The sequence below is a fragment of the Equus quagga genome, chromosome 4, assembly GCF_021613505.1.
Source record: "Equus quagga isolate Etosha38 chromosome 4, UCLA_HA_Equagga_1.0, whole genome shotgun sequence".
NCBI classification, from domain to species: Eukaryota; Metazoa; Chordata; class Mammalia; order Perissodactyla; family Equidae; genus Equus; species Equus quagga.
In genome coordinates this window covers 3,099,336-3,113,514 of record NC_060270.1, presented here as the reverse complement: position 1 = coordinate 3,113,514, position 14,179 = coordinate 3,099,336, and the positions used below count along the sequence as shown (strand labels likewise).

The 14,179-nt window shown below is 51.1% G+C and overlaps 1 protein-coding gene across 4 annotated transcripts in view; it reads left to right on the top strand.

Annotated features, from left to right (window-relative positions):
• Positions 1–324: 324 nt before the first annotated feature.
• The window catches only part of RIOX2 (ribosomal oxygenase 2), a 17,087-nt gene continuing 3,232 nt past the window's right edge, over positions 325–14,179 (top strand). The window contains exons 1-7 of one of the 4 annotated variants that reach the window (XM_046658035.1): positions 325–355; positions 1,896–2,366; positions 6,692–6,811; positions 7,822–7,950; positions 8,783–8,886; positions 12,574–12,676; positions 13,416–13,587. In XM_046658035.1, coding sequence (XP_046513991.1) covers positions 1,935–2,366; positions 6,692–6,811; positions 7,822–7,950; positions 8,783–8,886; positions 12,574–12,676; positions 13,416–13,587 — 1,060 coding nt within the window. In that variant the 5' untranslated portion in view covers positions 325–355; positions 1,896–1,934. The other 3 variants (XM_046658039.1, XM_046658037.1, XM_046658038.1) reach the window with 3 other exon arrangements.

Here is a 14,179-nt window from a genome sequence, read left to right as displayed (position 1 = left end):
CAGCATGAGGAGCCGACGGAAAGGGATGGGAGAACCTGGGCAACCGCCTCCCTCAACTTGGGCAGGGCTCTTCCCCCTCTGGGCCTCAGTTTCTCCATTCATTAAAGCAACAGGGTTGTACTAATTACTTCCCCAAATCCCGAGCCTCATCCTGCCCCCAACTTAGAAAAGAAAACCTCATTTATTTCCTTCAACACCAAAGAAGGGGCCGCGTGGACCCAAAAACAGAACGCTCGTGGGTTTCCAGGCGGCGGAAGGACCCACCATCCGGCGCAGCGTGGGCAAGGGAAGCCGGCCGCCCCGCGCATGCGCACGCCCCGCCCCGTCAGCTCTGGCCGCGTGCACGGCCGAGCCGGTGAGTGCCTGGTGTGCCGTGCCGCCGCTGGCGGGGTAGTGTCCCTCCTCCGGGCGCCCGAGTGCGGGGGTGGCGGGGCAGTGGCGGGGCAGCGGCGGGGGCGGGCCGCACAGCCGGCGTGCACAGTCTGGGCCCCGGGGCAGCCGCGTGCGCGGCCTGGGCCCGCGGGAGAGCGCCCGGGCGCGGCGGGAGGGAGGCGGCCGTCCAGACGGGGCCCCGGCTCGCGTCAGCCCCCGGGTCGGCACAGGCTTCAGGAGGGCGCCGGCGGCGGGGTCCAGCGGGCCGGTGGGCGCAGGCGGCCCGCGTGTTTTCGGCCCGGGCCCCGAGATCGCTGGGCGCCGGGCCGACCCCGCCCTCCTACGAGAGGAGGAGCCAGGTCACCGGCCGCCGCTGCACGCTGGTCGCTTCCCTGGTCCTCCTCTGGGACCTGACGGTCACCAAAGTCCTCACTGACGAGGGACGAGCCACTTCTCCCTAAGACAGAACCGGAAAGGGGACTGCCCATTTCCGCGTGGGCCAGCGGAGAGCCCCTGCCCGCTGCGGGCCGGGAGGACAGTCCCGGGCGCCCGGCACCCGCCTGGGCGGTGGTTGAGGGCTGGCGCGCTGAGAGGTGGCCGTGGGCCCCGGGAGTGACCCGAAGCTCGGGTGGAGAACTGCTCACGCGGCTTCCCGGGCCGGAGGTGCCTGTTCACGGGCGTCCCCGCTGGACCAGGGGCAGCACGGGGCGCTGTTAGGCGGGCTGCACCCCACCGGGTCTGGATGCCCGGACGCTGGGTCACAGCTTAGTGATGTTGGTATTTTGTCTTATTCTAGTTAAAAAGCTCTAGCTTTTGAAAGGCTCGGGATCGAACTATCTTTAACCTTCACTTTTCAGCTCCTAATTCGTTTTTGGGGTTTTTTAAATGGCAGGTTTCTGATAATGTGGCAATTTTTATGAATAAGCTGAGATTTGGAAGTGAGGTTCAGGGGGTGGAGGAAGCTTGGGAGCGGGCACTTCTTGCTCCAGCCACCAGGTGACACCGCTGGCCCAGGTGCCCTCCTTGGGCGGGCATGGTGCTGTGGTGAGGAGCACCTGGCTGGGGGCGGCTCTTGGTGGTTCTTGAGTCAAGTGCTTGCAGCTCAGAGAACAGCTCATTAGATTTGGGATGCCATACTGATTGAAGCCAAGTTAAAGATTTTTGACTTTGCTGTATCGCTGGCCATAGGCTGAAACTGTGCCTAGGATCTGCTGAGATAAGTTGAATTGATTAATTTGGGATAATCACATCTTCTAGTAAATAATGAATTTAGTGACACAGTGCTTGTGTACAAGAAAGACATGCTTTCCTTTAGATGAATATATAATCTGAGTGGTGTTTGAGGCTGAGTTGTATCTTGGAAGAAATGGTGTTGGTTTAAGACTGTATGATATCCTGGAGAAATGGCAGTGACCACGTAGTGTTCTCACGGAGGCGCATGAGTCATGCAAGCTGCGTGTGCACGATCCACCAACACTGGCACTCCTGGTAGACTTAACCACGTGTGTTTTGTTCTCTTGTAGGTTTGCATTTCCTCACTGCTTTGTCTTGAAGACAGCACGATGCCAAAGAAAGCGAAGCCTGCAGAGAATGGGAAGGAAGAGGGGCCTGCCCCCTGTAAGCGGGTGAAAGTGGAGGCAGCTGGCAGGCCTTCCGCTTTAAACTTTGACAGCCCCAGTGGGCTCTTTGAAAGTTTAATCTCACCCATCAAGACAGAGACTTTTTTTAAGGAATTCTGGGAGCAGAAGCCCCTTCTTATTCAGAGAGATGACCCTGCACTGGCCACATATTACCAGTCCCTGTTCAGGCTGTCAGATCTGAAGAGTCTGTGCAGCCGGGGTATGTACTATGGAAGAGACATAAATGTCTGCCGGTGTGTCAATGGGAAGAAGAAGGTCTTAAATAAAGATGGCAAAGTGCACTTTCTTCAGCTGAGAAAAGATTTTGATCAGAAAAGGGCAACAATTCAGTTTCACCAACCTCAGAGATTTAAGGTAACAGGTCCTCCCCATTGAGAATCCTCATATGGATTAAACTGCTAACGTTGGGCCACAGATCAGCGCAGGGATGAACTTGTGGTTTGATGCTGCTTAGCCTCCTGCTAGCTTGAAGAGGTAGCACCTGTTTGCTCTTTTTTTATGTTATCTTTTGGCTAAACTGTTAGAATCTGCAACGTCTCAGGGTGGTTACGCATCCTCAGCTGCAAAAACTAAATTATATTGCCAGTTTATTAAACTGACATCACACCTCCGGGAACATGTTCTGTGGGCTGGTTTATGTTTTGACGTATGGTAGACATTTCTATTTATTTTGCCCTGTCAATATAACTTCAGGCATGATAGCCTCAAGGTGATCATTTTCTTCTTGAAGTTGCCTCCTTTTACTGCCTACATCTACCTAAGTAGAGGCTTCAGTGCCATGACTGGATCACATACCAGATGCATCTTCAAGACAGAGACTTCACCCTTACTAACAGCCACCCAGGTGGCATTGAGGGGCAGGGTCCTGGCACTGCTCCTGGGGAGGCCGTCATAGGTGGAGGATAGCTTTGATTTGCAAGTCTAGAAGACTGGCTAAGTTTTTATTTATTCCACATCAGTGATTGATGTTTGAAAATTAATTTGCCTCCTCTGTGCTCAGTTTCTGCTTTATAAAATACAGGTGTAGAATGAGCTAACCTGCTTTTGTAGAGGTTTGAGATCTTTACATGATAGGTGGCCCAGAACAGTTGAGGGCCTGTTCTGAGTTTCAGATAAAGTTTTATCCCCCATTCAGAAATCCCCTTCTGTGACCCATGGCTGAATCAAAATGGCAGCCTGGAGAAGGAGAGCGGTTCATGAGGTTCCAGATCGAGGGGAGTGGGTTCTGGCTGTGTGATGCCTCCTGGGACCTCGTCATGGCTCACCAGTAGTGTTTCCCATGACTGAACTCAAAAGGTGCTTTGTTAGATCCCATTAGGCCTCACCTGGTGAATGCCTTTCCCTTTCTTGTCTGAAGGCCGCTGAACCTATTTGTACTCTCGAGAAAGTGTAAGTACTCTTAGATTTTTCAGTACAAGTCCTCATTCCAGGGTATCCATCTCAGGCAATCAGAAGCAACTGAAATGTCCCTGGAATGCCAGCCTTTGGGCCCAAGCACCCAAAAGGACTTTAGAAATCACTTGCCAGACCAAGTCATGATTTGAATTCAGAAAACGTGGATGCCGTGGTGCTTCTCTCTGAGCTAGTCCTTGACTCTTTACTTGGCTAGAAGATGCCCTTTTGTAAAACGTGGTTTTTAGACACCTAAGAACTGTGACCATAGAAGATCAGTGAAGTTGACTATATGTAATTTGGTCACAGACCATCAGAAAGTTATTATTTGCTGTACATGTGGTGTCCTCTGGTTGTCATTTCTGTACTTTAGAATTGTCTTGGGTTTTTCTCTGTTCATCTACTTAAGCCCTGCACATTCCTGTTCCCCAATTCCAGGTGGCCAAGAATGTGTTTCCTTTGCCCTGTTGATGCAGCTCTTGGGCCGTGTTTATTAAAGCAGGAAGGACGAGCTTCTCAGTGTAGGCTCAGCCCCCGGCCAGACCAGGATGCACTGTGCTCTTTCCACCTCCAGTACTTGCGAGACCTGTAAGCTGTAGGAGCTCACCTCTTACACTAGCAGCTGGGTTCTAAATATTGTACTATGAGATTTAGTGTGTGTCTGACATTAATAATGTCAGGTTAGAAGAAGCCTAGGGGCAGTTCATCACTGGCCAGGTTGAGAGACCATCAAAGAACAGTTAGCCCTTTGTTCATCGGGTCTTAGAATGTGCACAGCTTATTGGTCTAGTTAGTCTGGAAATGAGTAGGGAGGTAACCAGAGATCCATAAGTTGTTCCCCACCTGCTTTGGGTAATGCATGTATCAAAAGTCTGGATGCGTTTACCAAATTCTTACACATGTGTGCACTCATGAACCTTCCAACAGACATTTGAAGTAGGGCGGTCACTGTGGTCTCCATTGTACAGGTGAAAAATGAGTTCCCAGGTGTGACTTTTCCATAGCTACTAAGTAAGGACTTCTGACTCCAAACTTAAGGCATTTTCCTACCATGATTCTAAAGATGTTAAGTGAAATGTAGGTCTTTGGCCTGTTTTTGCCTTCCTTTAGGCGTACATGTGGGCTTCTGCTCTTAGCCTTGGCATCAGGTCTGATTCTCTGGGGAGGTCAGTGGAGGGAGGAGGTCGTACCCAGCCAGGAGAGGCTTCCACCTTCCCTGTTTCGTTGTTCTGGGGTCTTCCTGGGCATCTCCAGACGTCATTGGGAGTCAGGAGTTAGAGGAGAAGACAAGTTTTGGGAACCTTGTTGATGCCTAAGTCGGTGTTGTGGAGCAGTAATACTTGATACTGCTTTGCGGTTTAAATAGGATTTGAGAGCAGCTTTGTGCTGTTCCCTGCAGCCTTAGGGTGGGAGCCTTCATTTTACAAATAAAGAAGTTGAAGTCACCTAGCTTATAACTACAACTTGGGCTGAGGTGGTTTGACTCCACATCTCTTTCTGGTGGGCCACGCTCGGCAGATTGCAAAGCTAAAGGTCCAGGAGAAATGGAAAAATTGTATAATTGATAGGGTTTTCGGTAACCTTTAAGAAGAAAAGAGACATAAACTCATCAATTACAGACCCAGATGCTTGAGTTGGGAGCCATAAAGTCACCCTTAGGGCCCTGAGACGCCTCTCAGGCCATCAGAGAGAGAGAGCAGCCCTGGTTTGTGGTGGCTGCAATGACTGTGTGACTGTAAATGTAATCACGTCCGGGTCCTGCTGGCCCCTCCCGGCGTTCGTTAGCTGCTGGGAAGGTCTGCTACCTCACTGAGCTGTCCGGGCCATTGAAGTGTCCTTCCTGTGTAAGGAGAAGCCCGCCAACCCTGAGTGGAGTGGCCCGGTGCTCTATGTGAAGATGTCTCCTAAAGCTTTTTTCATGCTGACCCAGTTCTTTCCCACTTGATGTTTTTAATACTGTAGATTTTTTTTAATATTCAGTGGTAGGATTGATTTGCAAGTTGTGGTCATTGGTTTACTCAGCAAATGTCTTAAATATGTTTTAGTGTCTTCCATGTGCCAGGCACTATCCATTCATGTCCTTGAAACTTGGGGCTCTCCACTGTCCTTTGTAGGTGACTTGTCTTTTCTTTCATCTCTTAGTGAGGCAACATAGAGTCGTGGTTAAAGGTTTGGACTCCAGAGCCAGGCTGCATGGATTTTGAATCCTGGCTCCATCATTTATCAGCTATGTGTTCTTGTGCCTCAGTTTCCTCATCTGTAGACTGGATGTCACATTAGTACTCACCTTCTGAGTCAGGGTTGCCAAGTGGGTCGTATAACTGGTGTCCTTTAAGCACTTAGAAACAGTGCTGGGCACATACGAAGTGCTGAGGTCCATCTGCCCTAATGCTTCCTCCCCTCTTCTCACCTGCCCTGGGGAAAATCAGGTTTCTTTGTTTCTTGCAGAAAAATGTGGCTCCTTTCTGGGCCCCTCCGTCTGACTTAGGCCCTGAAGAGCTGTTAGTGACTGGAGGGAGGGAGCATGGCTCTGCCCTCGTCCTCCTCCCCTGCCTGTACCCTCTTCTCAGCTCATCACTTCTGCTCCCATTGAATACCAGTCTTGTGCAGTCAGTTCCCAAATGCAGATCTCTAGCCCTTCCGTCTTGCCAGAACTTCAGACTGTAAAACGTGTCCACATGGGGTCTTCACAGCTCAAACCTAACATTTCTAATGTGGAACTTTTCTTTTTTACCCCTGAAAACTTGTCTTCCAGCACGTCTTGCCCGTTTAAGTAGGTGGAACCGGGAGCTGGCTGACTGCGCCAGGAGAACCCCAGGAGTGTTCTCCCCCTTCCCATCGGCCCGTAGTGTTCAGTCCTGGCAGGGCCTGTCGGTGCTGCGTCCAGAGGCCCCTCCGCCAAGTCTCTCCTCTCTCCCTCCTCCACTGCCCGGGTCATCTCTCACCTGGGCTGCTCCCTCAGGAGCGTCCCCCTGATCCTTCTCGCTTTTCTGCCATCCATTCTCCGCGTAGGAGCCAGAGTGTCCCGGTCCTGCCGGGAGCCCCCAAGACTCCGTGTTGCCTGCCTTGCAGGCTTTCTTTTGTCGGCTCCTGTCTCTTCCGGGGTGCTGCGCGTTAGAGGGAAGGTTGCTGAGGGCAGAGGTGTGGACTCTTCACTGCTGCGTCCCGGTGTCTGGCGCGTAAGAGCTGTGTGATGATGACTTGCTAAGCGGTCGAGCACGTGTTCCTCCGCTTATTTGCGATATTTTTTTCCTCTTCCCCCCACCTTCGTTTTTTGTCTTTTAAAGGATGAGCTTTGGAGGATCCAGGAGAAGCTGGAATGCTACTTCGGCTCCTTGGTCGGCTCGAATGTGTACATCACGCCTGCGGGATCCCAGGGCCTGCCGCCCCATTATGATGATGTGGAGGTGAGAGGTGGGTGGCTGGGAGTCCGGGTCGGATCGCTTTCGGGACTCGGTTCTGCGCTCGGCCGGGTCTCCGTCCGCGCTGCCTGTGCCCTCTCTGGGGATCTCGACCTCGCCCGAATGTTGGGCTAAACTCAATCCCACCAAACTGGTTTCTTCTCCTCGAAAGGGAGGGAGTGTCACCAACATTACAAATGTACAGAGCCGCACATTCCTGTGAAGCAGGCCTTTGTTGAGTTTATCTGCAGAAAAGTGCGATTGGCTTTTTCTTTAATTTCACAGCGTATGGTCTTTAATAAGGTGAGTAATCCTTACGTCTGCTTTCATTCTCTTCTTTTCCTGGAGCTGCCAAAAATATCTATCTTTTTCCATTTGTGAAACTCGGGGCAGCTTGATGAAGGCCGTGGTTTCACTGAAGCGCTGGGGCCCTCTCAGGTGTTGGGCTCACCCTCGAGTGGCTGCCAGAGTCGGCTCTGTTCCTTACGTATTTCCTACTTTTATTCTTGTACTAATTCAGCGTGTAAACACAAAGTTATTAGTAAAAAGCTCGCTTTTCACCCTTGGAGAGCAGTGTGATATATATTTTCCAAAAGTTTTTTTTTTAATATATATTTTTAACAGAGTTTTCAAATATCTTTGGCTGAATGAAGAATAAAAATCTTGAAGTTTTCCCAGCCGCCAAGGGTTACCTTCAGGTGTTGGGCGTTCAGTAGTGTCTGAGCCTGGCTCATCCTCAGGTGGTGGGCTGTGAGCGGGGACGGGGGCCGTGAGGAGGGAGACGGTGGGATGCGAAGGACGCCCGAGGCTTGAGGACGGCGGGAGCAGCGACTCCCTCCCGGTGTCAGGTCACGGGGCCTGTCCTCAAACAGGAAACCGGTGGCGGCATTCGTTCCGTGCGGAGTGCAGCGCGCCTCTGCCTCTGCGCTGCCGTCTTCAGTCTGCAGCGTGCACTCGGTCCCCCTGGCGCGCGGGGGTGGGAGGCCGGCCGCTGACTCGCCCGGCCGCGGCCCTAGGTTCTCATCCTGCAGCTGGAGGGCGAGAAGCGCTGGCGCCTCTACCGCCCGACCGTGCCCCTGGCTCGCGAGTACGGCGTGGAGGCCGAGGACAGCATCGGGAGCCCGGCGCGCGAGTTCACCTTGAAGGTACGGGGCTTCCGCGTGCGCGCCGCTCCTGGAGCAAGCTGCTTGAGGTTGCTGTTTGTGCGGTGTGTGTGGTCCCCATGGGAACGTGGCCGAGACTGCGGTGGCTCTCCTTCCCGTCCGCCAGCACACGCAACTTCTGAAGGAGGCTTGGTGTTTGTACCTAGAGAAATGAGCCGAGGGAGAATTAAGTTCCTTTTTCAAATAAGCTGTCTCCAAAGATAATCACAGTTCGTCAGGATCGAGTTAGGAATTCAGTGCCCACCGACTTCTCTACAGAAGCAGTGAAAGGTGTGGCCTCGGGCGGCTTTGCCCTGTCTGGGACGAGGGTCAGCCCTGGGCTGTAGGCTGCTCAGGCAGAGCACAGGCAGGGACCTCCTTTCATCCTAAAAATAATCTGTGAGGTTTGGAGCTGTTGTCTCCATTTTACAGATAAAGAAACTGAGGCTTCGGGGTGTTAACTCACAGCCAGTAAGTGGCAACGTCTGTGTGACTTGGAGCTTCCACTCTGGTGGGCAGAGGCGGAGGGAGCAGGGTTCCCAGGCACAGGATGTCATCCTTGACCTTGGGTCGGGGCGGGTGGCTTCAGGGGTATCTGGTCTCAGGCTGTGGATAGGACAGTGACTTCAGGTGCTGCACCCTCTGCAGGATTGAGCTTCACAGTGACAGGCCCCCAGGCACAGTGAAGCTGGACCAGCGGGATGGCCTGGGAGCCCAGCAGGCAGCTCGGCCCTTGAATCACAAAGGAGAGGTTTCCAAAATGGAGAACTGAAACTCCATATACAGCACTGAGAAGACATCCTAACTCCCTCCTCTTTTCTTTTTCTTCTTTTAGCCGGGTGATTTCCTGTACTTTCCCAGAGGGACCATTCATCAAGCTGACACTCCTCCAGGCCTGGCCCACTCTACTCACTTGACCATCAGCACCTACCAGAACAAGTAAACACTGCCTCCCAGCCTAGTGTCCCAGGACAGCTCTGAGTTCTGGCCCATAGCAGCCACGTTCAGAAGGGACATGAGGCAGTTGGCACTTCTCTCCCCCTTATCCACCCCGGGAGCCTCTGGCTCCCTTGCTGATGTCATAGTCCTTTAGGGTCCTGTCCATGCCATTGGTCCATCTGGGCTTCCTCCTGGGAGCACCATGAATCGATATAGAAAACCAGGAGGTGCCCAAATAAAGGGACCCATAGTCTGGGAAGACAGAGCTGTAGCTGTGGGTATGGCAGTGTGTTGGTGAGGCCAGGCTGGACTCATAGTCTCTCTCTTTTTAAAATAATTTGTATTCTGGTAAAATAATTATAGAACAGAAAATGCCATTTTAACCTTTTTTGTCTGTTTATTTTTTGAGGAAGATTGGCCCTGAACTAACATCTGCTGCCAATCCTCCTCTTTTTGCTGAGGAAGATTGGCCCTAAGCCAACATCCGTGCCCATCTTCCTCTACTTTATGTGGGACGCCTGCCACAGCATGGCTTGATGAGCAGTGTGTAGGTCCGCATCTAGGATCTGAATCAGCAAACCCTGGGCCGCCGAAGCAGGATGTAAGAACTTAACCACTGTGCCACCGGGCTAGCCCCTTAACCATTTTTAAGTGTACACTTCAGTGACATAAGTTACATTCACACTGTTGTGTAGCTGTCACCACTGTCTGTTTCCAAAACATCTTCATTGCTCCAAACAGAAACTATCCGTTGAAATCTCTGGGTCTCTTGAGGTTACCACTTTTCACAGCTCATGAAGTTAAAGGAGGAAAGGCCGTCTGGGACGGTCAGACTTAGAAGCACGTGCACTGAAAGCAGCTCCAGTTACAACCGTGTTCCTTTCTGGCGAGCGCCTCATCACACGACAGGGCCTGGGCCACAGCACCTTGTCAGTGGTTTATCATCCAAACCCATTAAAAGATCCCCGTCGTTAATTAGTGTGTTCAGCGTGCGGGCGCTGGGAATGCAGGCGCTGTGCTGAAGGGGCTCTGAGAGCACTTACTCCCTGGCGGAGGTGGTAGCAGGGAGACAGGCTTGTACACAGTACCAGAGTGTGACCATCCGAGCACAGGTCTGCCGATGAGACTCTTGAATGGAGGGATGCCCGTAGCCAGGCTGGGGCTGAGGGAGGGCTTCAGGAAGGACTTGACACCCACGCTGAGCGAGACTCAGAGGATGAGTAAGGAGAGGAGCGTCAGCAGGTCAGAGGAGGAGAGGACATTTCCAGGCCCGAGGGACAGCGAGTCCCCTGCTTCAAAGCCCTAAGTTGCAAAACGAGTTAGTAAGCATACCTCTGCTTCCTCCTCTGGCTTTGCAGTGTGAAATTAACCTTGTGTGTAAGAGACTGGAGGAACCAGCTGGAGCCTGGCCTGAAGTTAGGGCTGTCTTTGCCCACAAGTAGAAGGCCAAAGCTTGTATTAAGATTTCTTTATGAAAAAGGCCCTGTCGCTGCATTCAGGTTCCTTGCATAGTAAGGAACAGGTCACTGAGGCCAGCTCCAGAAGAGCAGGGGCATCGAGGGAGTGGGCCATAGAAGGGTGGCCGCAGGGAGGCTGGAGCCAGGAGTTCAGTGTACAAGCAGCTCTGGGCCTTGGCAGCCACGTCGTGCCCCCATGAACATCCATGTGTCTTCTGGTCCTGCCATCCACATTACTCAGCTGCTGTCTTTCCCTAATTCTCTGTCTTCCGTTTCTCTTATTGCCGCCACTGGTTTTCCAGTCATTGGTTGTCGCTCCCTTGTTTTCCTTCCTGAGCTTCTGTCTACGCACAGCATTGCCTCATCATACGCTGCCATCACTTCTCTGACCTCCCTCTAGTTCCTTGAGTCTATTAGCTTTGGCTTCCACTAAGTGCCTGACTCACTATTTTACAGTCCCAAGAATGAAGTTCTGGTAGGCTGCGCTGGGTCCCCCCATCCCTTCACCAGTCAGCTGGGGCTGGGGAAGAGCTGTCTAGGTTCTGGAAGCTGCCTGCCTAGGACTGTGGGTGGGCACCATGATTGATGTGTTAAGGCTGGGCTGTGACCTGTGCCCTTGTCGGTGGTGCTGGAGCTAGAATGGGAAAAATGTAACTCAAGGACCATTGCTCCCCAGAGATGTCTCTGTGCTTTGGTCCTGATGCTCCCTAACGTCCAGTGCCAGGTGAGGATTTGGGACCTTTTCCTAATACCTCTCAAGGGTAGCATTATTAGAACATTTGGGGCCAGCTGTGTGGGACAGTAGCAGGTTGCTTTGGCTGCTTTACCAAATTGAACTCCTCAAGAGGTGGTATTCCCAAATTTTGGAAAGGGCCAAGATCCATTCCAACTCTTAGAGCACAGAGCTCTGTTTCACTGCGATTGAATTCCTCCACGAGCTATTGCTGTAGACTTCCACCTATGACCCTGCAAAGGAAGAGCAGGCTTATTGTATGCTGCTGAAAGAGCTGCGTGTGTCTCCAGGTTGAAGTTCAATCAAAGATGGGAGGTTGGGGGGCCGGCCCATGGCTTAGTGGTTAAGTTTGGCACACTCCACTTCAGCGGCCCCGGGTTTGTGGGTTCAGATCCCTGGTGAGGACCTACATCATTCGTCAGCCATGCTGTGGCAGTGACCTACATATAAAGCAGAGAAAGATGGGCACAGATGTTAGCTCAGGGCTAATCATCCTCAGCAAAGAAAAAAAAAAAAGAGGTGAGATTGGGTGTAACATTAAGTCGCAAACCAGTGAGGCCACCAAGTAGTTGTGGGTGTCTTCAGGAGAGTCTGTGGCTTTTGTCCTCCTTTGCCACTTTCCGCGCAGGAAGCATGAAAGTGTTAATTTTGCTTACTGGGTGAGAAGCCAAAGGCCCGCTGACTTTCTGTTTTGTACATAGTTGGAAATTTGAAGTCTGCTGGTGACACAGGAAAATTTTAGATAGGTGAGAAGTGTTTTAAGAGGGCAGTTATATTGGCACACCTTTAGGAGCGAGCTGGTTCTAAATGCCCCAGAGAAAGCAAAGGTCACTGAACACTGATGCTCATTCCTGGAGGTTATTTTTGGCCACTGGCTTCTACCTTCTACTCCAGTAAAACCATTGCTCGAGTTTAACGAGTTACAAAATCAATTGTTTTAAAATTGTTGATGTTGGATGTTTCACTGCAGAACACTGCTCTCTTTTATAAGGAAAATACAAAGGAAAATGTGAGGTTTAACTGTTCAGATAATTACACAGTTCAGGGATCTTGCTGTTACCCTAAATGTATTGCTTTTGGTTTTTTTGCACATAAAATTTTTTTTAGATTGTTAAAATTTCCTACAAAGCTTTCTTCATAGACACTTGTCTCTGCTACAGTTGGAAACAAAAGAAACAATTGGTTCCTTGAACTTCCTACTTTGTCAGAGTATATGGTTAATTCTTTGATGTCTTTAAATTTAAGAGAAGTCGTGGATAATGCCTGGCTTCCACCTTTAACATTCCACGTGAGCGTCTGGGAGTGGGGAGGGAGGGCAGCAGTGTGATTGACGGAGGTCTTAAGTTTTTATGCTGAGTGCTGTCAAATTAATTGAACTCAGAATGCCTAGATGGGGGAGTTGGAACGCAATTTGTGGCTTCTGGCTTTACTAGTAATCAGTATTTTATGTATATGTCATATGTGTTCACTGTGTGTTTTTCTTGGTGTGTGTTTCAGCTCGTGGGGAGATTTCCTTTTGGATACCATTTCAGGGCTTGTGTTTGATACTGCGAAGGAAGATCTGGAGTTACGGGCTGGTCTACCCCGGCAGCTGCTCCTGGTGAGGAGAGGAGGCGGGTGGGAGAGGAGCACTGGCCACAGGCCAGGCCAGCAAGGATCCCAGGTCCTTCTTCCCACAGGAGCCAGGCTTGACTCCTCCAGAATGGAGTGCTGCACGTTCTGTACAACCCAAAGAATGAGGGTGTCGTGCAGACAGTCGGCTTTCTGTATTTCACAGTGGCAGTAGCAGGCACTGTGGGAATGTTGGCTGAATAAATGGCAGAATGACTGAAGAATGTGGCTTGGAGAATGGTAGATTCAGCACCCACGAGATTCCTAGTTAGGAGAGACCACTGGAGATCCTGGCCTTGGTGTATTCCCTGGCTTTCTTGTCTGTCCTGGTTTTATGTTTGAAACAGCAGCACTGTTTGGCTAGTTTTGAGAACATGAGTGAATTAGTGCTGAGTTGAGCACAGGTTATTTTCACTGTCTGAAGCAGCCCTCCCTAGGACAGTGGCTTGCTTCCCAAAAGGCAGAGCTGAGACTGCACTATATTCCCAAGGATCCCTCTTTCTAGGCAAAGTCCTGATGGTTGATCTTTCTGGCAAACAATAGGCAGCTTAAGGTGAACAGTGGTTACAAGGAAATAATGGGATATTGTTCTTATGGGCCCCGGTTGTGTGTGTTTGTGTCCCCGTGTGTCTATACTGGGTAGTTGTGCTCAGCATACTGCTCTGGAGCCTGGAAGCTAGGCGGTAATCTGCTGGAGTCTGGGCTGGGCCTCACTTCTGTGTTTCTAGCAGGTGGAAACCACAGCTGTTGCAAGAAGAAGAGTAAGTGGCTTTCTGAGGATGCTTGCAGACAAGCTGGAGGGCACCAAAGAGCTGCTTTCAGCAGACATGAAGAAGGATTTCATTATGAACAGACTCCCACCTTACTGTGTGGGAGACGGAGCAGAGCTGTCAACGCCAGGTGGGGCTTGCTGTTTTCTTCTGGCTGCTTAGGGGCTAGCATGGGACATGTTGAGGCCTGCCTGGTGGGCTCCTCTTTGAGCAGATGGAAAGTGTGAAGCATTTTAGAAGGAGCATGGAGCTACATCCATCTTCAGTGTGTTGTGGTGGGACAAGACACGTGAATTATAGCGGTTCTATGATCGAGTCCCTGTCAGTTCCATAGTAGGAGGAGGAAGGAAATGAGGCTGGAATTAGAACTGGAGAAGCAGCAGCAGTCACGGCGATTAGCCAGGATGGGGGCTATTTGGTCACTTTTGTGGGTTGGACGGTATTCGTGCTTCTGCCCGAGTGCTGACATGATTATGGAGTGATCTTGGTTTTGTCTTCATCTCCCACAGTCATAGTGGCTCTGTTGGATGCTGCTGTTCTGTGAAACTGTCTGTTCAACAGGAGAACAGAGTGAGATGTAGCTCTGAGTGTCAGGCCAGCGCTTGGGCAGAAATTCTCTTTCTCAGTAGAGTAGAATGAGAGTATGATTTTTACTAACTTTCATAAAAGCCTTATTGAGAACCACTGAAACAGACAATCTGTAAGTTCCCTTCTAACATTGA